The sequence below is a fragment of the Macrosteles quadrilineatus genome, unplaced genomic scaffold (genome assembly GCF_028750875.1).
Source record: "Macrosteles quadrilineatus isolate MER2022 unplaced genomic scaffold, UCM_ALF_1.0 Scaffold_6__1_contigs__length_79288215, whole genome shotgun sequence".
Lineage (NCBI taxonomy): Eukaryota > Metazoa > Arthropoda > Insecta > Hemiptera > Cicadellidae > Macrosteles > Macrosteles quadrilineatus.
In genome coordinates this window covers 78,586,720-78,610,001 of record NW_026542599.1, presented here as the reverse complement: position 1 = coordinate 78,610,001, position 23,282 = coordinate 78,586,720, and the positions used below count along the sequence as shown (strand labels likewise).

General features: G+C 33.5%; 3 protein-coding genes across 3 annotated transcripts; 1 reads left to right on the top strand and 2 right to left on the bottom strand.

Moving 5' to 3' along the window:
* Positions 1-229: 229 nt before the first annotated feature.
* On the bottom strand, positions 230-2,554 carry LOC128996377 (ejaculatory bulb-specific protein 3-like). Its single transcript, XM_054421675.1, has 2 exons — positions 2,312-2,554; positions 230-1,029 (listed from the first exon to the last, which is right to left on the bottom strand). Exons 1-2 carry the CDS (start codon positions 2,499-2,501, stop codon positions 833-835), a joined length of 387 nt encoding a protein of 128 aa, XP_054277650.1. The 5' UTR covers positions 2,502-2,554; the 3' UTR covers positions 230-832.
* A 1,467-nt stretch (positions 2,555-4,021) lies between these two features.
* LOC128997661 (uncharacterized) lies at positions 4,022-21,656 on the top strand. The gene is made up of 5 exons (XM_054423300.1): positions 4,022-4,208; positions 6,551-6,663; positions 7,781-7,852; positions 18,640-18,856; positions 21,211-21,656. Exons 1-5 carry the CDS (start codon positions 4,022-4,024, stop codon positions 21,396-21,398), a joined length of 777 nt encoding a protein of 258 aa, XP_054279275.1. The 3' UTR covers positions 21,399-21,656.
* On the bottom strand, positions 10,856-14,822 carry LOC128996379 (ejaculatory bulb-specific protein 3-like). Its single transcript, XM_054421677.1, has 3 exons — positions 14,595-14,822; positions 12,181-12,331; positions 10,856-11,012 (listed from the first exon to the last, which is right to left on the bottom strand). Exons 1-3 carry the CDS (start codon positions 14,779-14,781, stop codon positions 10,967-10,969), a joined length of 384 nt encoding a protein of 127 aa, XP_054277652.1. The 5' UTR covers positions 14,782-14,822; the 3' UTR covers positions 10,856-10,966.
* Positions 21,657-23,282: the final 1,626 nt, after the last annotated feature.

Below are 23,282 nucleotides of genomic sequence, written 5' to 3'. Positions count from 1 at the left end.
TTAAGGTCTCAGCTACATTTGATCATTGGGGTTTAATTAAATGGTCCTGGCAAAAACAAATCAACGGTCTTAAGTAAACGTTCAAAATAAAATATCTTACATTATGTATTTATTTATGTGTGTAATCAATTGTTCGTGTTTTCATTAAACTAAAAAACCGGCAATAATAAATAGTGGATTTAGTTATAAAGTGTATTTACTATTAAGAAAATAAACACAAGTAGGTGATTAAAAGTAATTTATTTTGGCATTTTATAAGTGAAAAGGATACAATAAAGAACTGTATGGACGCCACATTTAATCACTAAATGTTCTAAAAAAACTCCTGAACTTATTAATGTTGTTAGAAAACCCTTTTAATAGTTGTACAAAGGGAAAATGTCTCTCGATAGCAAATATAGAAGAAACAACTTATTTTAAATTTATTAAATTGACTAATGTTGTTGATCAAAAAATCTTCAGCGATGTTTTCTTCTGAATCGTTCATTAACTCATCACAACCGTTAATAAAAAAAAGAGTTCAAGAACTACTTCCTAAATGAATTTTTCATATCATAATTAGATCATAATCTCAATCATAAGTTCTTGCATAAAATTGGGATAGACTTCCGTATCTGTTGGCACAAACAACCGAACGAAAATATCGATCGTTCGATTGTTTCGTTCGATATATCGAATAATCGATATATCAATCAATATTTTCATTCGGTTTTTGTGCTAACAGATACGGAAGTCTACCCTAAAACTGTATACGCGGATGTTGAGTAACAAATGAACTGTTGAAGAACTGTTCTTGAAGAACTGTTCTTGATGAATTGTTCATTTGATTCGCTCAAACCTTGATGCCATGTTGTGCTGCTTCGGCTCGATACCTCTGACGATACACTCCCTGAGGATCATACTTCTTTTCCAGCTCCTGGTAAAGATTAGGTCTCTTGGAGATCAGGAACCTGGTCACCTTCTCGGTCCCTCCTTTCTGTTTAGGGGTACACTTCGCGCACGCCGTCTTCAGTGCGTCAGGGACTGCCTCTGAAAAGTATAAAGATATATTTGTAATGAATATTGTTTTTGTATAAACAATTGGCTTAGTCAATCCCGGTAATTATCTGGGTAGCCGAGTGGTTGTAGTTCTCACCTTTCAATCTGAAGGTCGCTGGTTCAAAACCATGCGAGATCGTTTCCAGACATAGATGTCATTATTTGTTATTGGGCTATGAATTAATGATGCTATCTAACAACAAGGTCGACGTTAGAAAACAAGACCAGGGTATGGACCGTTCCCTTTCAAAACATAAATAACCATGACCTACACTATAAATTACTAAAATATAATATAATAGAACTAAAATCTAAATCAAGAACACAACAAAGAAAAAAAGAAAAATTCATTAGTAAACCGATCAAGAGAACAACAAGAAATTCTTTTCAATATGTTGAATACAAAATTGGCTTTAAAAAAAAAATAACGCTTTCAATATGATAACGATCAATACCGTAAATAAAGCACATATACATATCTACGAAAAAATAACAAAATAAATAAATAAATAAAAAAATTAACTGCACTGTTTGTGAACAATTCTACATTGGACAGGACTTTTTTATATGTGCAAAGTTTCACCACTTAGCGAATTATTTCCAGGTAGAGGGGTATTTGTACCTAAAATCACTGGAATATTAAGAGTAACAACAGAATGTCTATGAAATACAAAATTTAAGCCGCAACAAATTTTCCAAATCCTGTCCAACCTTATAAATGATCTGTATAATTCAAATGATATTTACACAAAACAAACAACGTAAACACAGGTTGAGTAAAGGTTGCCAGTGGTCAAAAACTCGACTAAAATATGTAATGTACAGACTTATCTATTTTCACCCAACGTTGTAAATAAAACATGTTTTCAAGAAACATGCTTGCCTATTAATTACGACTTCAATTTTAAGTATGACAGGCAGTGTTTAAGTAAACTATACGATTTCAATTTTTAATTTGAAAATGGTCTCATGTCCAAAACATGTCAATTGTATAACATCCGGATGTACTTTGTTAATGTAAATAAATGTATTTATTACATGACTAGGCACGTTTTGAGAAGGATATGATAATAGTTTAAAATAATAAGTAGTGAGGAACCCTGAAAACCAAGAAGGATCCCACAAAAATGGTGGAAACAAGTGAATTGAGATATAGAGCGGATAAGAGCGTCAGAGGAAGATGCAGAAGAGAGAGGGGGGAGGATTTGGTACGGCCAAATATATTTATATATCCATGGCCTTAGGATTAAGTAAGTAAAGTTCAAAAACTCACTCTTAAGTTCCTCCCCCTCAGGCGTACACTTGCCACGGTCCATGAGACAGTTGAAGTAGTTCCTGAGAAGCCGGTCATTCTTCAGTATCTGGTCGATGTTGACGTTGTCAAACCTCGTCGTGTAGGTGGAGGCGGGAAGAAGAAGAACCGCGGGTAGACATACCAGGACCACAAGGAGGCTGGGATGCATGGTGGCCAAAGGACTCGACGACTCTGAAGAGTTAAGCAGGATAAAACGGTTAGCGACCTCGAGGACCGGTTGCAGGATCAAGTTTGTAAATGCAAATTATGAACAGATTTATTTGTCAGAGATGACTTGTAATTTTCCGTGATAGGTTTTGTCTCGTAGGAACATAAACAAAGTTACTTCTCCGAAGTGAAAAGATTTATACAATAGTTGGTTGGTTAGAAACAATGAGTAAAGTGTAATAGTACATTTAAATGCGCCGAAACTGTTTAGAGTTTGAGCACACGTATTAATTTAACTATTTCTATATAGCGGAGTTTTATTGGCAAGTCAACATGCAAATAAGTGGTATGATAGATTTGCGGTGATACCCGTAATTTTCCATGGTGATAAGTGGGTTTTGTTTGGTGATAAAGTAAGTTATTTCCCCGAAATTTCAAAACGTTTTCGTCACGATCATGGTAGCATTGTGCTATGGTTGGTTAGAACCGATAAACATTCAAGAGGTGACGTAATTGTATATTTAAATGTTGTGGAGCTCGAAAATGATTATGGTGTTAAGTATATGTCTGATTCCTGAACCAGATAACACGAAAATTCGTATATTCTACAAAAACTAAACAAATTTGAAAGATTCGATTGGATAGTTTACTGAGAATACTTAGTTTATTTCATCAAGAAAGAACATTAAAAACCACATAATCAAATTGAATATAACAAAAGCATGACTATATTAAGGTTGACGTTGATGAAAAAACAAGTCTTATCAATGATAAAAGTTTAGTAAATCCAGTTTATGTGTTAAGAATTTCGCAAGAAAAAATTCACACATCATTAAATTTAACTAAAACCAGCTATATCACCCACATATATACAGCACTATTTGGCCAATTACTAATTTGGGTAGCACTACTAGGCATACAACTGTGAATACAACAAAATTTGTATATTTTGTTCCCCCTTCACATCCTAGGACTCTTTGCTCTATCTCGGACTCGATTTATTAATTTCTCCAAGCTATGCTTAGAGAGTAGCAGATTTGTCATTGGTGATTGTCGGAATTTGAACCCGGGAACTCGAGAACCTAATGATCGTGCTATACCACTAGACTAGATAGTTCCCCATAAACTAACTGTAGCAAAATGTTGACCATGATTCAAATAATATATTCAACACCATACTGAACATATTTCCTGCACATAACCATTATCCAACACCCCTTAAAAGCGACATTCAAAATCTCCCTAATCACGAAAAGTCAAACAAAATTACATCAATGTTCGACGTCATATAGTAATAATAAAACACCTTATGCCTTTCCAATAAAAAACGTAAATGATTCTAAACACTACAAACAAAATTTTTTCATTGGCTCCAAGATGCAAAAAATCTTCCGAGTATTGACAATTATTTACAACAACTTGAAAAATGCTGGTTTGTCATCAATAATTGCAATAAGCGAGCAAGGCCGATTGCGACAGTCCACACTATATAACAAGACCAGTCTAACCTACGTGCAAGTGATGACAATGTACTTAGCAGTGTTAGTCGTCTGTGGGTTGGCCGTGGTGGCGGCCGACGACCAGTACACGACAAAGTATGACGACGTCGACCTGGACAACGTGCTGAGGAACAACCGTCTGCTGAGGAACTACCACAACTGCATCATGGACAAGGGGCCGTGCACGCCCGACGCTCAGGAACTGAAGAGTGAGTAGAGGGTAGGGAAGAAGAGGAATAGACGATACAGTGTGAGTTAGTAGAGGATAGAGAGTAGTGGATAGTTAGGAAGTATAGGCTAAGAGGAAGTAGAGGGTGGTGAAGTGGAGGGTAGTAAGTAGAGAATGTGAATAAGTAGATGATAGTAAGGGACCAGACGATAGTGAAGAAGTAGAGGGTAGGGAATGGACGATATGGTGTGAGTAAGTAGAGGATAGAGAGTAGTGGATAGTTAGGGAGTATAGGCTGAGGAATTAGGCTGAGGTAGTGAAGAAGAAAATGGGCACTTCTGAAGTGTTGCTATGTGATGATGCTAAAATCCTCCAGGTATAGCCTGAAGTTGTGTAAAACCAGTTCCAGACTTAATAAAAACTAGCAATAAAGATTGAGGAGGAATGATGGTGTGTAGTATAAAGGAGATAAAATAAGTAAAATGGGTTAGAAATAGGGATGGACTGATGCGATGAAGAGTTGGAGGTTAAGAGGATAATGAGAAATATGATAAATAACTTTATCATGGATAACACATAGTCTATGGTTGTATGATCCAAGAGAAGGAAACGGAATATGATACAGAGAACATATGATTGAGAGAATAGTCATAATGGTAGTTAGATCATTTACAGTACAAGAGATATTTACATTTTTGTAAAAAAGTGATCTGGAGACGAAAAGATGTACAAATATAGTCCGGGTCAAACATTGTTGGTTGATTCTTTTGTATATATTGACTTAAAATGTAAAAGGGGATTTTAAAAGTAAGAACCTTCCAAGTAGGAGTATTTTTTTCAAACTAAGTTATACAGTTACAGTGCTCCACTTACCTTAATATACAGGGTTAGTAAAAAGTGTGGAGACCCCCTGTTATTTTTTAACGGCCCATACTAGAAAAACTAAACTCGGCACACCTTAATGGCATGTTATGAAGTACTTTTTGGGCATAACCGTCACTTGGTGTACTTCCCCAAAATGGGGGATTTTGGGGGAAACTCAAATACAAAGACCTATCGAGTGACCCCTCATTTTGAAGGTCCTGGTAAAAGAAAACCAAAAACGCAAACTAGAGGTCCTTATCTCAATCCAGTAAAAAATGGCAGCCAATTGAAATTCTCAGAAGTTGAATTTAACTTGCAGCTTTCCAAGTCTGGAGACCCCCTGTAAATTTTGTAGCGGCTCACACTAGGAAAACTAAACTCTACACACCTTTTTCTCATGTTATGAAGTACTTTTTAAGCCTAATAGCCACTTGCTTACCAAACCCAAAATGGGAGATTTTGGGGGAAACTCAAAAGTTTTAAATGATAAGCCCCATCAAGTCACCCCTCATTTTGAAGGTCCTGGTAAAAGAAAACTAACAACGTAAACTAGAGGTTTCTATCTCAATCCAGTAAAAAATGGAAGCTGATTGAAATCTTTAGAAATCGGAAATAACTTGCAATTTTATATTCAATTGGCTGCCATATTTTACTGTGTTAAGATATAGTTTGCGTTGTTAGTTTTCTTTTACCAGGACCTTCAAAATGAGGGGTCATTCGATGGGGCTTATCATTTAAAATTTTTGAGTTTCCCCCCAAAATCCCCCATTTTGGGTTTGGGAACTTATGAGAATTTCAATTGGCTGCCATTTTGTACTGCACTGAGATAGAGACCTCTAGTTTGCGTTGTTGGTTTTCTTTTACCAGGACCTTCAAAATGATGGGTCACTCGATGGGTCTTTGTGTTTGAAATATTTTAGTTTTCCCCAAAATCCCCCATTTTGGGGATGAACACCAAGTGGCGGTTATGCCCAAAAAGTACTTCATAACATGCCATAATGGTGTGCCGAGTTTAGTTTTTCTAGTATGGGCCGTTAAAAAAATACCGTCTCCACACTTTTTACTAACCCTGTATATAGACCGCGCACAAAATTTAGATGGTTTAGGGGATGGTTTCCTGGGTTCCACCACCACGTTTTTTTTTAGCTTAATCTATATATCAGCTGATCAGCTGTCGTCTGTAGTTTCAAAGTACTGGCGGGGGAATAGAATCGTTTCCCTTAAAACCGCCTTAATTTAGTGAACGGAGTATTATAGTGCTGGAAATGTCAAACCATATCTTGGATTAGAAGGATTGTTGTATGAATTATTATTGACGATTTACATTTAAACAATTTTTTTACGAATTATTGTGAATTGTGGTTGTGTAACTATTTCATACAACATATAACCCAATATTCTCTTCCGCGTTCTCTTTCCATATCGAAGCGTGGTATAGCAGCTAGTATATTTGAATTCTATGGTAAGGTCTAGACTCTAGATAGCTAACCTGGTGGCTAACTTTAACTATTATTTTAGAAAACCTTCCCGAGGCTCTGGACAGCGAGTGCGCCAAGTGTTCAGAAAAACAGAAACAAGGGGCTGAGAAGGTGCTGAAGTTTTTGTATGAGAAGAAACCACAGATGTTTAAGGTTTGTTTACTTCCCTGACTCGTTGAATTTTTTTTCAATAACTGTAAATTATGGTTTGATCAATTAATTTATTTTCAAAGCTATTTCATTTAGATTTTTTTATGTAGTATTGTAAGTATCACCAAAATGTTAGTCGTATAAAGTGGTGTAGGTTAGATACACATAATTTTGGATGAAAAGTGTTAATTTTTCAAGATGGTTTGCTGTTATCTTAACCCCACATATTTTATCCTCTATGTTTGGTCAGGTTAGCTAACCTAGTGAAAATAACAGTTTTATATATGCATATAATTATAACCTATCACGATCAGTATATTTTCTATAGAATAATAATCTTACCTATCCGTACCAAAGGCATGGAAGAAGGGTTGGAATATTTAAAATCCTTTTAATTATACTTCAAAGAAAACTTAATACATCATCTTTCAACTATAAAACTGTCCTCTTCTGTATTAAATTCCCTGTTGCTACCTTTGAACATTCAAAGTTGATAATCCTTCATAATTTGATCATATTTGTACCAAAAATAAGAATATCTTTCATCAAAAAACAATTTAACATATTGCATGGCATCCGTCTCAAATATTAGGACACTACAACATAAGCAACCAAAAACCTTTTGGGAAGTGACTTGAATATTTTTTCATCTCTCTGTTCTCTTATCTCTTTAGTGAATTTATTCAGATATTTTACTCCAGTTTTAGAGGACAGGCTTAAGGCTGCTCGGAATTTGTTTCTAGCCACCCTGTAAAGTTCCCTACTCCTTGTGAGATATAGGTCTATAACCTAACCTAGAGTTAGGATGAATTTTCTAATAAAAGCATCTAAATCATCCACTAGCTTTTATTTTTAAAAAAAGTTTCGATATGGAGTTAAAATCGAACCTATGGCTCACTAAATCTGCACACCCACTTTATCTCAACTTGCTGCTGTAAAATGCTCTAACATATTTCCAATCCAACCTAAACATACACATACAGTAGGCCCAATTGGGAAAATACAAGTGTTGGAAAGTGTTAAAAGTGTTAGAAATCAGTTCTTGTAAACCCAATGTTTGAGTGATTTAATACTTTATCTGAGTGTTGTATACAATTCAAACTGTTTTAACATGTTTCAGGAGCTGGAGAGCAAATTCGACCCTGACGGCAAATACAGGGCTAAGTACAAGAAGAGAATTGAAGCGGCTGGAGTAAGAGTGTAAATTGTATATACAAAAGATGTAAATAAAACCAATGATTAACTGTATTTTAATCCGTTGATAATACTGTTTGTCCACTTAAAACTATTTTCTTTATTATTAAGGTGACTACATAGTGTTCGCAGACATATCTCAAATTACAAATGTAACATTAGACAATATTGCAATTGAAATATTATGATACAATCAGATTTTCAACAGCTGCTGAACAGCTAAAAATCGCGATACACAATAATGAAAAAACAGCTGCTGCTGCTGTTACAGCTACTGCGATAACATTTGCTGAATTGGGCTTCCAACATGATTTATTCGATACTGTAAATTACGGGTTTTTTTTAAATATGTCAACTTTTCAACCAAGCCAATCCCAAAGGACACCTCATTGTTAACGCATATTTTACTTCACGTAAAACATCAATGTATCAAAATCTAACATACACAACTGAGTTTTGACCGATGAGAGCGGTTGAATTATGTTCTTTTTAATAAAAAAATCTTCGGCTGGTCCACGTAAATGGGGTGTCTAATTTAGTATCCAAAAGTAAAAATGTGTACCGCATTCCCCCTTTATTCTAAATTGCTTGTTTTAAAATTATTACAAATCGATTTTGTTATAAAAAAATAAATAAATAGAGTATTAAAATAGATTTTTAAATCCTGCAATGTAAGTAAAGTATATTTTGGCACTTACTTTGACCCACTTAATACACTAATCATACATGGGAATTTTCAAATTTTGACACTTTATTAATACTTATTTACTCTTATATATTATCTTTTTTAGTACGGTCTAAATACATTTATATACAATACTGTATTAGTATCTACGAGGATGATTTAAAATATTTTCTTAGTTTCCTTGTCATTAGTAAGGTTGTGATAACTAAGTTCAGAACTAGTAGTACTTTGTATATAAACTAGTAAAGTATGAAAGAGTCTGAACCTACTATGGAACATTTGTAGATCACTTCTGTGTGTGTACAGTATTGCAATAGTTTCCTAAGGTTATTGCCTAAATTGAATTTATTGTCAATGAAAGAATACGAGTTGGATAAACTGTATTCATTCCAAACCGTAACGGTTTCAATTACGTCCATAATGCAACTAAAGCAATTACTTACAAACTAGGATGGGCTTAACTGAAACCAACCTCCTTTAAGGTACCATTTAAAATGGATCAAAACGCAATTATTGTGAAGATACAAGACATACTCTCATAGAATGCTTTTGAGAGTTATCATAAGTTAAAGACATACAGAGTGTCCTGTAAGGAAACAGCCAGACTCTTAGACATCCAACATTTTGTATTTTTTACATATTAAACATTTTAATCTTTGGATTCCAATCGATCTCTATGAAACTTGGTTTGTATGTTAAGGAAGAAGGTCTAGGTAGAAGACCTATGCTAGGAAAAAATAACTTGGCCCAATTTAAAATTTCAAAAATGGGGGCCATTTATTTTTAACTTAAAGTTACTAAGAAATTACAGATTTTATGAAAAGTAAAGAACATTTTTATTTAGGATTCGAAGAGATCCACTGTGACTTGCTTAGCCTTATTTTATAACTAAATATCACTTTGTATTTGAAATTTTATAGAATCGAATCATCCCTTCATATTTCTTGTAACTCGGTGCTATCGGAATTATGTAGTATCTTGGACATTGGAAAAGTTTAATTAGCCAAATGAAGTCAAGAAGTCTTGCCCTCGCTGAATTAGTCCAGTAGCCAGTATTAATAATAAAATATCAACCATACTACTCACTGGTCCAACTTTAAATCTATTATCAATTATCAATCATTGAGATGGGGACGCCACCTAGGTGCGTATTTTAACCCAAAATATGAGTGTAGAATGGTGTGAGATGATCTGTGTAGCTTTGTGACTCAATAAGATCAGCTGTTTCATTAGCCAGGGTCATTTATTTTCATCACAATGATCAGGAACAGCTGAGTCCAGTTTCGAACCATAAAAAAGCTACTGACTTTTTTCAGGATCGAACCGGCAACCTTTTTATTACCAGGCGAGCACTATAACCACTCAACTACTTTTCATTAGGAATTGAACGTATTCTAAGACTAGGTTAGTTTACGACGCAACAAATCAAGATGTGTATTTTGAGGTTAGGATGTGTGAAAAATGACAGTTGAATGTGATCGTAGCTTTGTTACTGACCAAATCAGCTGTTTCATTACAGAACGATCTTCTAAAAGCCCAATGTTTTGAACTATGACAAAACTTCTGACTTCTCTCAGTGCCGCTGGCAACCTTTCGACCACTAGGTTTATTACTGTATTAACTTAATATTACTGGGTTATTTACTATATTCACTCAGCAACCCAGCTATGAAGAAACACATTATAATTAAGGAAATGAAGTTCAACCAATTTAAGCTAAATTGTAGGCCTACTTATCGGAAAGGTTTCAGCAAAATTTCAGAGACTAGTACCTTGCTTTTGAGTTTAATAATTTACACTTATAATTTTTAAACCTTTAATAATATTTTATGGCTGTTTGAAACAATACAAGTCAACCAACATTAAACTTATTTTCTCAGTCAGAAAACCATACAGGTAGCAGATAAAAATACTCTTCATGATTTTAAGATTTACAAATTATCTTTGTGGCTTGAATTGATCAACGAACTAATGTTATAAGGTTTATTGTTATTGATATAATTAGCCTTACTTTTTTACTTTTTTCAAAGAATGTGTACATTTCACAAACGAAGCTATAATAGACTTGAATCAGTGTTAACATATTACATCTTGGATTAGCGTTTTTCTTTTTATACCAAAAATATTCAAAACACCTCATCTACAAAATGGTTTCAACCAGTTCTTTCATGGACAAATAAATAAGTAAGACTGCAAAGCACTACACTATTTTAAGATATATTTTAAAATTTAGACTTCACATCAAGCCACATTTTTTCAACTTGATTCATATTAGAAATTAAGCATCAAGCATTAAGAATATTAAAAGTCACTCGGGTTTAGGTATGAAGCAGCTTTATTTGGTTTTAGAAGAGTTACAGTGACGTCACTGGAAATATTTGGTTTTTTTTCATTTTTGTTTCACAATATTTTGGCGAGGAAATCGAAATCAAACCTTGACACCAGCGGCCTCAATCCTCTTCTTGTACTTCATCCTGAAACAAAAAAAGAAGATTATATTCAGTTGCTTTGCCCATTACATCAAAATAGGGTTTGATCTGGAGGACTCCAAATTATACTTGGACCTATTTAAACTGAAATAATAATTCGAAGAATTTGTAAGGAATACTAAACATGTATGTATCTTAATTTCAAAAATATTTACATTGAATTAAAGTGATAATTTGAAAAGAAGACACAAGAAATATTTATAACCAATATTACAAACAAGTCTTTGAAAACAATTATGGTATTTTGGTGCAACTCTAATTAAGTCAACTTCCATGGAGTGACACCTTACTTGGGAGGTATTGATGATATAAGTAATGCACATTTTCCACAAATGATAAGTTAATTGTTGACTCTGACGTTTTTTTTAGAATCAATGCCTTTTGTCAACAACTCATACAGCCTAATTGCATTAATCTTATCTTATCTTACTAATATTATAAATGTGAAAGTTTGTGTGTTTGTTTGTTTGTTTGTTTGTTTGTTTGAAGTTCAATCACGCATAAACCACTGGACGGATTGGGCTGAAATTTGGCATGATGATAGCTTACATTCCCGATTAACATATAGGCATATTCTTATCTCAAAAATCCTTTCGGGCTCCGCCCCAGTGGCTCTGTAATACCCATGTTAACCTTATGAGTATTCATATTTAAAGAGAATTAAAGAATTTAGTCAGCTGTTTCAACTAAAAAAGTTGGTTCTATGATATGGAAAAGCATAAAAAAGTTATAAGATTTACCAACAGGGAGCAGCACTATATTTTTTGCATTTATGAAAACAGATAATTTGAACTAAGCAGCAAATAAAAACTGTGATTCGCAATGAGAACTGTCAAAGTAGGATTGTTTACAGTTATGTTTATGTTTTTAATTTCATGAATAATTTGTGATATTTTGCGAATTGTTGATAATTTATTTTTCTCTATTGTTTAGGTGAAGTGGTAGAATATTATGGCTCTGGTAGATGTGTAATAACTATAGAATACTGTAAATTTAAAAAAGCAAATTTTATCAAACTGTGTCCTCCCCCATTGCAAACGCAAAGCTTGAGTATTATAATTGTTAATTTTCATTATAATTATTAGTTAGGACGTTATTTTATATATCAAAGCTAATTGATCAGTTAGTGATACAACAATATTTTTATAATTACCTGTACTTGTTGTCGGGGTCGTATTTAGCCTCCAGCTCCTTGAACATGTCTTGCTTCTTCTCGTATATGAACTTAAGAACCTTCTCAGCGTTCACACTCTGCTTTTCTGAACACTTTGAACATTCATTCTCCAACGCTTCTGGCAGATTCTCTGCAATCATGGTTATTTTATGGTGAAGTGTCTTTTGGCTTTGAGTATTCTGATGAAAAGATAATTCTTATTGTTTAAAAGTTTAACTGCTATTTACCTGTACGCGATAGCTTTTTTTGGAATTTTTTTAAGGTAATATCTGTACATTTATTTTTAAAAGAGGTTTCACAATATACATTACTAAACAAGGTCAAAACCCGTAAGAATTTATTTCTTTAAAGAGAGTTTGTCTTTACAGATAATTTAAATAGTCTAATATTGATTCTTCTCTAAAAGTTTAATATATTTTTTAACTAAAGACACTATGATAGTAATTTGAAATTTTAGATGGTCATCCAATTAACATTACCATTAATTAACATTATCGAAATTTTTGGGTGTCTCATCTTTTACAATCTTTTAAAATCCTAGTACAATTATTTCCTTAGAGTGCTTATAGACTTAGAGTCTTTAGAGACTTAAGAGTTTTTAGAGAATTAAAGTCCTTAGTGACTTGAAGTCCTTATAGACTTAGAGTCCTTAAATTGTCTTGTGAAGGTTACAGTTGCACAAATAACACAATTTACCAGTTGGCATTTTATTTCAATAGTCAGCTGTGAGGTTAGTGAAAGCTATAGATGGTAAATACTATTATGATGACCTAAGCTATCTGATTTGTATAAAATATAAACCTCTTCATTACCCATTGTCTATTTGTCTTTTTTGCAACTGAATTAGTAGGGTTTAATCCGGTCTCTGGTAGTCCAGTTTGCAAAATTTCAAAACCTTCTGCACTATTTTGTTTCATCTCTAAACGAATATATTTCGGTACCATAAAAATCATTGACACAAAGAATACGTAGACTAAATAAAAAAATTATAATTGTCTATAATTGAGCTGCAATTTTACATTAGACTTAAAAATTACTATTAGTACTCAACACTATTATAGTACGAATATCGTAACAAATAAGTCAACAATATTTAAACAATAACTAACTTGAAAAACAACCAACGATATATTTTTTTACCGTAATCTATATAATGTTACATTTAAAATAAAGTTTGTAAAGCTCCTTTGGGCTTAGACCGTTAATGAAACAATAATGGTTGTAGTAATAATCATAATTTGAAAATGATGGCTGAAATCAATAAGATAGAATGTGCTCAGAAAGAAAAAAGATTTTTGGAACATTTCTAGAAAAAACTAATTTCCAAATATCCTTTTAAATTTTAGGAGACCCAACGCTGAAAAATTATGAATTTCTCGTTTACGAATACGGGTGGTTGGACAAATATGACTAGTTACTACTGTATTAAACTTTATTAGGCTTTCGAGCTTTTACAAATTTTAGTTTGAGTTAAAGAAGTTTGTAAAATGTTAAAATGTGGTAATGGAGATTAGATTAAAACAATAAATCATGGTTTATCATAAAAAATAGCTTACTGCATGAAAAATACTGGGTGTCAAACGAATTTGAATGTTAATTAAAATGTTGCCGGAATACATAGGCCTACAGGTAAACATTGCGTTATTTATTAAGGTTTGAGGTTTGGAAAGTTATACAATATTTTTAGGACATTTATTGTTCAAATCACTTGAAATATATTTTCCCTGTTTAGTTTACTAACAAATAATGTTATATAATGACCTTAATTTATTTTGCTTACACTACAGAAATTGAGTACACCAAATCTTTTAGCTACAGTCCCCATCGAAGATTGAATTGTAATTTAGACCGACAAAAAGTACTGCATTTAAGAATAAACTAGTGTTAACAATCACAAATCAAATATAGCTTTAAACTGTATACTGTAAGTTCAGTTAGAAATCCATTGAAGAAGCTGATTATGTCAAAATTACAAAGATTACGTCACGAACAGTTTGAATCTATTCCTGGAAACAGCTGATTTGAGCAACAATCCTATCTACCCAGCTGACAATACTGTATTTCTTTATTCTCAGCCTTTTAATACTGTAGACTTTAGTAGACTTTAGAACCTTTATATTACTATTTTAAGGTTCCAGCCAGTTTAATACGAACAGAAGTTAGTTGAATTAAAACATTAAATCATGGGCAGCGTGATAATGCAAAATAATAACACAACTCTACCTAAACAATGTCCCTTTTTTTTAAGAAAATGTTCCCAACTCTTAGTCTATATAGATGGGATGTCTACAAAGTATACACTCAATGCTATAACATTCATAAGATGTGATCATGTAAATCTATCGAAAAGTCGAATAAATGAAAAACCCTTCTTAAATTTTTATTGTACTCACTCTTCAGCTCCTTGCCGTCAGCTGTGCAGGGTCCCTTGTCCATCAAACAGTGGAAGTAGTTCTTGAGAAGACGGTCATTCTGCAGTATGTTGTCAATATCCACATTGTCGAACTTCGTAGTATACCCATCATCGGCAGCCGCCAACGCCGCCAAAGCTACCACAACTGAAAACACGATCGCGTACATCGTTGCTTACTCTATGTAACTTCTCGTATTCTGTTTGGTTGTCAGCTGTTTTATACCCGGCGTGGCGCAATGTGGCCTTGCGTGGTTAACACTAGAAGTTAATGCGGGAAAAAACTAAAGTGAAGTCTCGGAAGTCATGGATGAGCGCTTGAGGGCGCTAGCTCCTAATTTGCGGGGATCCGGTGTTTTTGCGCTCATGAATTGCAAAGTTTGGATTTAGTTAGTTTAAGCTTAATTATCTCCGAATTTAACAAGCAAAGTTCATAAAATGGCTCTTTGTGAAGTTGCTGACTATCCAATTTGTACAAAACCCTCTAAGCACAATCTCCTACCAACCAAGAAACGAATGCGTAGCATTAAACCCGGAGGAAATTCACTATGTGAGCAAGACTATCAATTAAACTTAAGTTTCTTGATGGGCACATCTTCATACTATCCTATAAGGACATTGACAGGCTTAGAGATACCTGTAACACTCCGTACTTAGCCATTCCATCCCCATGTTAAATTTGTAGCCAGATTTTTTATCAAAATCTTCGTAGTTGATGTGAGCCACCTACAGATTGCGCTGATCTAAATTATGTCAAATACACAAACTTTTTAATAAGTCAAACTTAGAGGATGACTTATGATGAGTTAAAGCACCGGTTATGACTCATCAACCTGGTCAACAACCAAAAATAAGGTATAAAATCGAAGTTTTACACACTAGCGCATTCTGTGACTGGCTCACACAACTACGTTCTAAAAAATTGGCTACAGCCCATATAGATGGGAAGTCTACTTCAGTATCCAATAGTCAATGCTATAATACTTATGAAAAGAAATTTCATGTCAGATATTGCTAGCATTGAACTCATACTGCGCTAATATTGTAAAAATGTATGACTTAGGAAAAGCACACTCCTCAGTTTATAGCTCTTTCGACGACACTCCATATAAAGTCTTGTTGATCCATGGGAGAGGATTTAACAGTATTCCACAGTGTAACGACCCTCGGAAGGTCGATGGTCCCGGAGGAGAGGTCTGTTCCAAAGGGAGTCATCTGGCCCAAGGCTACAGGACGCAGTCTTCGTGCAAGGATATGTCTGCCTAACGTCTGCTGAATAAAGTCATGAAAGCTCTTTTTTAAGCAGCTAAACAAAAGTCTTTTGTTTCAGAATAAGCCTGCGTCACTTCGTGACTTTAAAATCCGTTATACACGTTATAGTGTAACTTATAAGGGTGAAAACGTTTCCCATCATATCCCTATTATTTACATTGCGTCCGCGATTACTTCAAGGCATCTCAGTAAAATTACAAATGCTAATGAAACATACTATGAAAACACAAAATCCTATCACAACACAATCCAACGTAAGTAATTTCCTTCTTTACATTTTATACAAATTAGCATTACAACATTTTACTTCAATTCACTGAAACTGAAACTACAGATAGCCCCATTTTCATATGGATGTAAACAAAATTGTATTATGGCCATCCGTTTTGATGTAAACAAATGTAAACTTAAAACAGGTCACATGATTAAGAACAAACTCTGAAATTTTAAAAGCCTATATAGTATGACTAAGGGCTTTCACGATATATAATCCAAACCCGCAAAAGGCACATCTAGAGGACAAATAAATACAAATAAATATTCAGGGGTCGATTTGCTGCACACAAAAATCCAACAAATTCTTTTTCCTACAGTCACCCGACAAAGTTGGCTTCCTTGTACTGTTCTGTTTATAGTACAGAAAGCTGCTAATTGCTGCATATTTATACTTTGCCGTACGGTTTATACTTTGCCGTACGGTTTATACTTTGCCGCACATCAGGATTCCAACGAAACAACACAAAACAGCGTGGTTCCATTATGCACGTAATCCGTGTACGCTTGGAAATAGGTTGGCAACACTTAAAGATAATTATACTATGAACAGCTGATTGACTATTATAACTACGATTTAACCTGTCATTTCGTGTTTATAGTTTCGGTATTTCTGAACTTTCTGGACTTTTCTTTTAAACGTTTTTAAAACCTTCCTACGATCTTAATAAACAAGAAAATACCTTTTAAGCATTTTTTTTAGGCGCGGAAACCACTTCAAATTACAAAAACATACGGAACTATATTCTCAAAACGCGGAGCACATTTCTTGCCGAGGAAAAATAGCGGAGTGATATGGACCGCGGGTACTACTTTCTCTAGGGCACCATTTGTGTTGCCAGCTGAACCTAAAAACGTGTTGCATAGTGTTTGAAAGACTAATTATTTATATGCTTTATACTTATAGGAAAAATATAATGTGTAACACGAGTGAAAAAAGGCCTTTGCTGCACTCGAGATCATTCCACACTCGCCTGCGGCTCGTGCGTAAACATTGCTCTCGTGTGCAGCAAAGTGCCACTTTCACCACTAGTTACACAAATAACTATTAATAATATAGATTTACAAATCATAAAAACATGTTAACATTGACATTACATATTTACAATGGTTCGAGTGTCACTATTTTTTGTATCATTGTCAGTGACGCTTAGAGTTGATGTAGAAGTTTCAACCTAATTTTAGACAATATGTTACATTGTCCTCTTTTCTCTCTGTACTGGAGGAATGGTTTAAGTTTACGAATCGATTGATAGTTGACATCGATTCATTCAACATTCAACTGTAAACATGAACAGTCTCTATCGATAAATAACATGGGATAACCTAAAAGTGTTCAAGGCTGGTCCATAGAAATTAAAAATCTCTAGTACTACAATATATGATATGGTATTAGATTCATGAGCTATATTTGTGAGTCGATGTAGTCTTAACCACTTTCTAAACCATGAAAGATTGCCTAATAGATACAATTTAATCAAGTTGTACGTTATTTCCTTACATTTTTCAATGTGTGTTCATATTTTTTTTTGTTTTAATACTAAAATCAGCTTCAAACAAATACGCAGGATTCAATTGAACTTTTGTGGGAATTGGACTCAGTTTTGTTTAAATATACAGATTTTAAGCTTAAAAAGACACTAAAACAGTTTGTAAATAATTACAAGAATAACTAGATTTTTCTGTCTACAGTTATTTTTAACATAATAGATACATAATAATAGTAATGTAATCAGTTAAGTCAATTGTTCGGTTTTCAATGGCTGATTGCGTCTAGGTGGCGTTCTTCAATTCAGATATGATAAAGGAGTTTTTAAAACTATTAGAACTTATTCCCTTAAATCTTTTCTGTTTGAACAGGTTTGTCGACCTACATGATAGTGTTTTTAAGCCCAAATTGATTAATTGACTTGCCTAAACAGGTCCTTATTTTAAAGGGATTTCCTAAAAAAAACTACATTATGCCTTTCTAAGGGATTTTCTAAAAAATGTAGTCCTAATATGTCTAAGTATTTTTTTGATCCTTCGGGTAATTTCTGATAATAGCTACCCCTTTATTTATTCAACCAATTTCACTGGTTTCAGTATTCAGTAACATATGTGCCTACCCCCGACACAGCATATCTGTAGACTAAGCGAATTTCCATTTGCCTGATCTCTTCTGACCCTTTAAAACATTTCCTTAAACATACCAGATGTATTCCCTAATTGAATGATCATATGTTCAGAAGTTTTTTAAAAACGTTTGTGAAGAAATCATAATAAACGCCAAGATTCTTGATGTGAAGCTAGAGACAAATAGTTGAAAGAGTGGAACTGAAGCTAGCAAGACTAGCACGTGGACATAGTTTTTATCCATTAATATTCAATATTTTCCTCAAGAAATAGAGCATTACATCACACAACCAGTTTGATCAGCAAGTCAATACGAAGGTCTAAGGCCAGAATGATTAGGTGTGACATGTGGTGAAAGCCTAGCTTAGTCTGTGACGAAGATCTGTCAGACAATGTCACGAATGTCGATGATCTTCTTGGTCGCCGTCGTGGTGATGTCTTCGACATCCGCAGAAGAGACGTACACCAACCGCTGGGACAATGTGGACGTGGACCGGATATTGAAGAACGAACGTCTTCTCAGATCGTACTTCCGGTGTGTCATGGACCAGGGGAAATGTTCTCCGGATGCTGCTGAACTAAAGAGTAAGTATATAAGTGTACTGTTAACGTTTGTGTATTTGAACAACCCATCTTGAACTAGCTGTTTGAAGTTCTGTGAGCCAGTCATAGTTTGTACTAGTGCCCAAAGTTGTATCATTTACCTGCAAAAGCTACTGAGAAAATTGACTTGAAAGATGCTATGGCTTAAAAAAAATCGTCCTATCAGCCTGACTTGGTGAAAAAGTCTGCATGTTCGCCATAAATCAGTAATCTACATCAGCGCAGTCTGCCGATGGCTCACTTGAACTACAACAATTTTGATATGAAACTTGCAACTGCTTTAACATGGGAAAGATTTCTAGTTCTATTATTAGTAGAAGTTTTTAAGTACTGAAGAGGATAGTTCGCCAAAATTGACTAGCTGTAGCTAATTTTTTATTTAAATTTTAAATAGTTGGATCAGCCATTCACAGGAAGTGCTGAAACAACTTGATGTTCTTTAGTTTTTGATACAATTTATGTGACATATTATTGTTTATATATTTAGGATTAGTTAAATTGTTTGGCTACTCAGCAGAAATCTGTAGATAATTTCTCCTTAGCCTACTCTATTGTTGACTCGATAACGTAGATTTTTGTTGTAAAAATATTTAGAGATTATTTATATAGATTTAGAATGGGAATTGAAAGTATACTTAGTAGTAATTTAATCAATAGTCAAAAGTAAATGTCGCAACGTATCTAGTGAATCCACATAAATCTGTTGTTTGGTACATAAAAAGGTTTTGAGGTAAAATCTTTCGAAATCCATGAACTTAACACCTTCCTCCTTATGTCTTTGCCACCCTTTAACTTGGGCTCGTACTTCTGTCCATACTCTGAGAAAGATTTACTCCCTTGGTAAAAAAAACTTCCTGGAAGAGATTCCCTAACCCATGGTTGACCAATTATTTGCTGCTATGACAAAGGCAGAAATTGGTACTATTTGAGTTTTGATCAAATATGTTTCTTGATGACAGACGTGGTAGATTCATATTGTAGTTCACTAATTTATAAACTTTTATCGGCGACTTGAATAATTTTAAAATACTCACAAATAACTGTGTTATTGTGGCTTTACAATAAAAATCAGCCATTTAAACAGACTATAAGTATTGGTGATTGAAAACCCTTCATGAATGTAGCCATCTTATTGGAACAGTTAGTATTTGATACCTATTATAACGTACTATATACCAACAAACGTTTCCAAGGATTGTGTACTTTAGCTGCTCGGCAAACGGTGTATAAATAGTGGGGGAATAAATTTCAATAATTAATTAGTCCAAATAAAATTACAAAATATTTAACATATAAATTTATTTCTGATCTTGAAATCAAATTTTGTATTTTCACTACACAAAAGCTATCCTACCCGTTAGTAATATATATGTAGTTGTGCGAAATGTGGCTATTTTAGGAAGAGTTTTAAGACATTTAATAATTCAATAGATTAAAAGTGCAATACAATTGTTATAATGTCCAAATATTTTCGTATTAATTTTAAGCTACCCAACTGGTTATAAGATTTTAAAAAATCTAAAAAAAGTCATCTCACTTTCTGTTATAATATTTTGTACAGTTATAATCAAATTCATATAAGGAAGGATATTTTTCTCCTAAATTTAACAATTAGATTTACATTTAGCAATGTATGTATATTTAGCATAGTCAGATATTTTATATTTTGCTGTAAATTGTGTTTACGATCTTGATTAGCCTATATCTTGATGATTTCTCAGACTCAGGACAAATACGGTATGAATTACTCACAATTATACATCTATAAAGAATATAAGGTTATATATATTTTAATAAGAAATTTAATGTGCAAAAGATTTTACTCTTTGGCTTCAAGTCTTAATATCTTGAAAAAGTAATTCACTTCAGAAGTCTACAAGTTACTCTACCAGTCTATGATGACCATCTCATACTAAAATACTTTCAAGCATGGTTGTTTGTAAAAAAATTATGTTTTGTCTAGATGGGCCATCCTACAGTATATTGTTTTAAACTAAAACGTTAAGCATTGAAAACATTTAAAAAAGTTTGCTGTTTTTTTTCATTAATTGTACAAATCTAACACACAAAGCTATCATCCTTCAGGATTTTGTGAAGGATGGGTATTTAATGGATAAGATGCCAGCTCTAACTGACAATGATCAGCTGGTTCAAGCAACCATTTATTGAAATCCCAATGATCAAGAACAGCGCCGATTTCCATCTATCAAAATGCTACTGACTTTTCAGGATCGAACCAGCTACCTTGTGATTGATAACGACTCAGTTTCCCAGCTGTTTTTATGTAAACTTTTGGCAAACTGGCCACTTTTTAATATTGTTTTTCTTGTTTCCAGAAAATATCCCAGAAGCTCTAGGAAACGACTGCGCTAAATGTACGCCGAAGCAGAAAGCCACTGTTGATAAGGTTATGCGCTATTTGTTTGAGAAGAGGCAGGATTTGTTTAAACAGCTGGAGCGGAAATACGACACCGAAGGAGCTTACCGGATAAAATACAAGGACCGCACAGCTGGTGCAAGATAGAGAAGAAACTCAGTTTGTAATTTATTTTGTAAAAATGTAACGATTTTCACAGTTTTACCTATTTATGTCAAAATCTATCAACCCATTAAAAGTCTTGCAAGGAACCGAATTTGTGAGTGATTCATCATCTTTAAAGATTTAAAATTAATTCTACACTAACGAATTGTTACTTTATTTTTTTTTTTTAGTTAATGTTCTTTTGATCTATAAGGGTGGCGATGTTGTATGAAAGGCTGATTAAATCAAATTTCTGGCGTTTATTGTTGTTTTATTTCACCTTGTTTAGAATCTTCTGCTTTTTGTTGGAATAGTGATCAGTTACAGTATGTTTAGATCCGTATCACTTAACTCTGGCTCTATGTTGAATATTTCCCCCTTGATAAAATTTTGATGACTATGTTAAAATAGGGTGTCTGGTCATCAGTGTTACAAAAGTTTGTTGGTGTAAGTACAAATTAAATGAAGTGTGATGATGCTTATAAGAGGTTCCAAGTCTAAAAATTAGCTTACCAAAGAATTATTTTAAGTTTTTCAAAAACAATGTTTTTAAACACAATACAGCAATTTCTCAATCAGCTGTAAATGGATTTGAGTAGATGATGTCATTTTCGTATTCTACATTAAATTTTGAATAAGAATAATAGAAAATGATGGAGAATCAATACTAAAAACTCCATTGTAAATAGTTCAAGAGATAACAATTTATGTCTAAGATAAAAAAAACATAAGTCTATTGTATTTTTCTACACCCTGTAAACAAGAAGGTAGCAAAATATGTTTTAAACTGCGCCATTTTATAAGCTTTCCAACGATATGCTATTGATGTTTAGATCTGCTTATGTTTGTTTTACTGTTTTGAACACTAAAGACATTTTTACTGTTTAAACTGAAACAAATACAAGTTTTGCTGAATACAAGTTGTTCTATATGACAATCTCAAGGAATTGGACTGATCTACATCCAACCACTGTAGTCTTCTTTCTTCTTTAAATAATATAATATTTATTATGTTTTCGTCATAATATAATTCAATGTTTCCTAATACCATGGGGTTTAGCCAAATAATACATACTAGAGGTCATCCAGTGGCCGAAAACTCGACCAAAAATATGTAATGTACAGACTTCCCTATTTTCACCCCACACTGTAAATAAAACATGTGATTGGAATTTCTTCAATTTTTTTATTTTCTGTTTGTATTGCATTGTTATTTTGTCACCAATGAGGCCCATGTTATTTTTTTCCAATTTAAAATTCATTTTTGTGCTTATTTTGAGTCTATTTTAAATTTTAATGATATCCTCCACATCTACAGGAAAATATATTTCTAACAATATCCGTAGATTTTCCCTTCGATGTACACGAGCTGAAAAAAAGTTTTTAAAGAAACATGCTTGCCTATTAACATATAGATAGATAGAAGATATTTGAATCACTTTTGTTTTATATTCAATGGGTATTAGATTTGCGAGTGATTCAATCAAGTTTCGTGATATCACAGACGACTATGATTATCACAGCAATTCGACAATAACAAACTGTCTAAGCTTAATAACAACAAAAACGTTGGGTGTTACAAGATATGTAAAACAATGACATGTGCTACAAATTGTCTCGTGGAAATCGCAGACACGCATCTACCAGGAAGTTAGCTGATTGGTTGGCAACACTGCTTGCAGACCTTGGGAAGGTGGATGTCCTCAGTAGTACCAACTACCAACCTTAAAGCTGTTAATTTATATGCATGGTGTTATATACTAGGTACTTCTTGTGAAATACTCAAAATTACACTTTTAAAGAAAGAGTAGTGTGTAAACAAATATTAATACAATAGAATGCTTGATCGATTTTTACAAATATTTCCATAAAAAGCTAAAGTTTTTA

What these genes read in the sequence shown, in the direction of transcription:
- LOC128996377 (XM_054421675.1), bottom strand. Translation starts at nt 2,501, where the DNA reads ATGCATCCCAGCCTCCTTGTGGTCCTGGTATGTCTACCCGCGGTTCTT. An exon ending in TGAGGGGGAGGAACTTAAGA is followed by an intron (nt 1,030 to 2,311) that starts GTGAGTTTTTGA and finishes TATACTTTTCAG; the next exon opens with AGGCAGTCCCTGACGCACTG.
- LOC128997661 (XM_054423300.1), top strand. Translation starts at nt 4,022, where the DNA reads ATGACAATGTACTTAGCAGTGTTAGTCGTCTGTGGGTTGGCCGTGGTG. An exon ending in AGAAACCACAGATGTTTAAG is followed by an intron (nt 6,664 to 7,780) that starts GTTTGTTTACTT and finishes AACATGTTTCAG; the next exon opens with GAGCTGGAGAGCAAATTCGA. An exon ending in GGATGCTGCTGAACTAAAGA is followed by an intron (nt 18,857 to 21,210) that starts GTAAGTATATAA and finishes TCTTGTTTCCAG; the next exon opens with AAAATATCCCAGAAGCTCTA.
- LOC128996379 (XM_054421677.1), bottom strand. Translation starts at nt 14,781, where the DNA reads ATGTACGCGATCGTGTTTTCAGTTGTGGTAGCTTTGGCGGCGTTGGCG. An exon ending in TGACGGCAAGGAGCTGAAGA is followed by an intron (nt 12,332 to 14,594) that starts GTGAGTACAATA and finishes CCATGATTGCAG; the next exon opens with AGAATCTGCCAGAAGCGTTG. An exon ending in GACCCCGACAACAAGTACAG is followed by an intron (nt 11,013 to 12,180) that starts GTAATTATAAAA and finishes TTTTTGTTTCAG; the next exon opens with GATGAAGTACAAGAAGAGGA.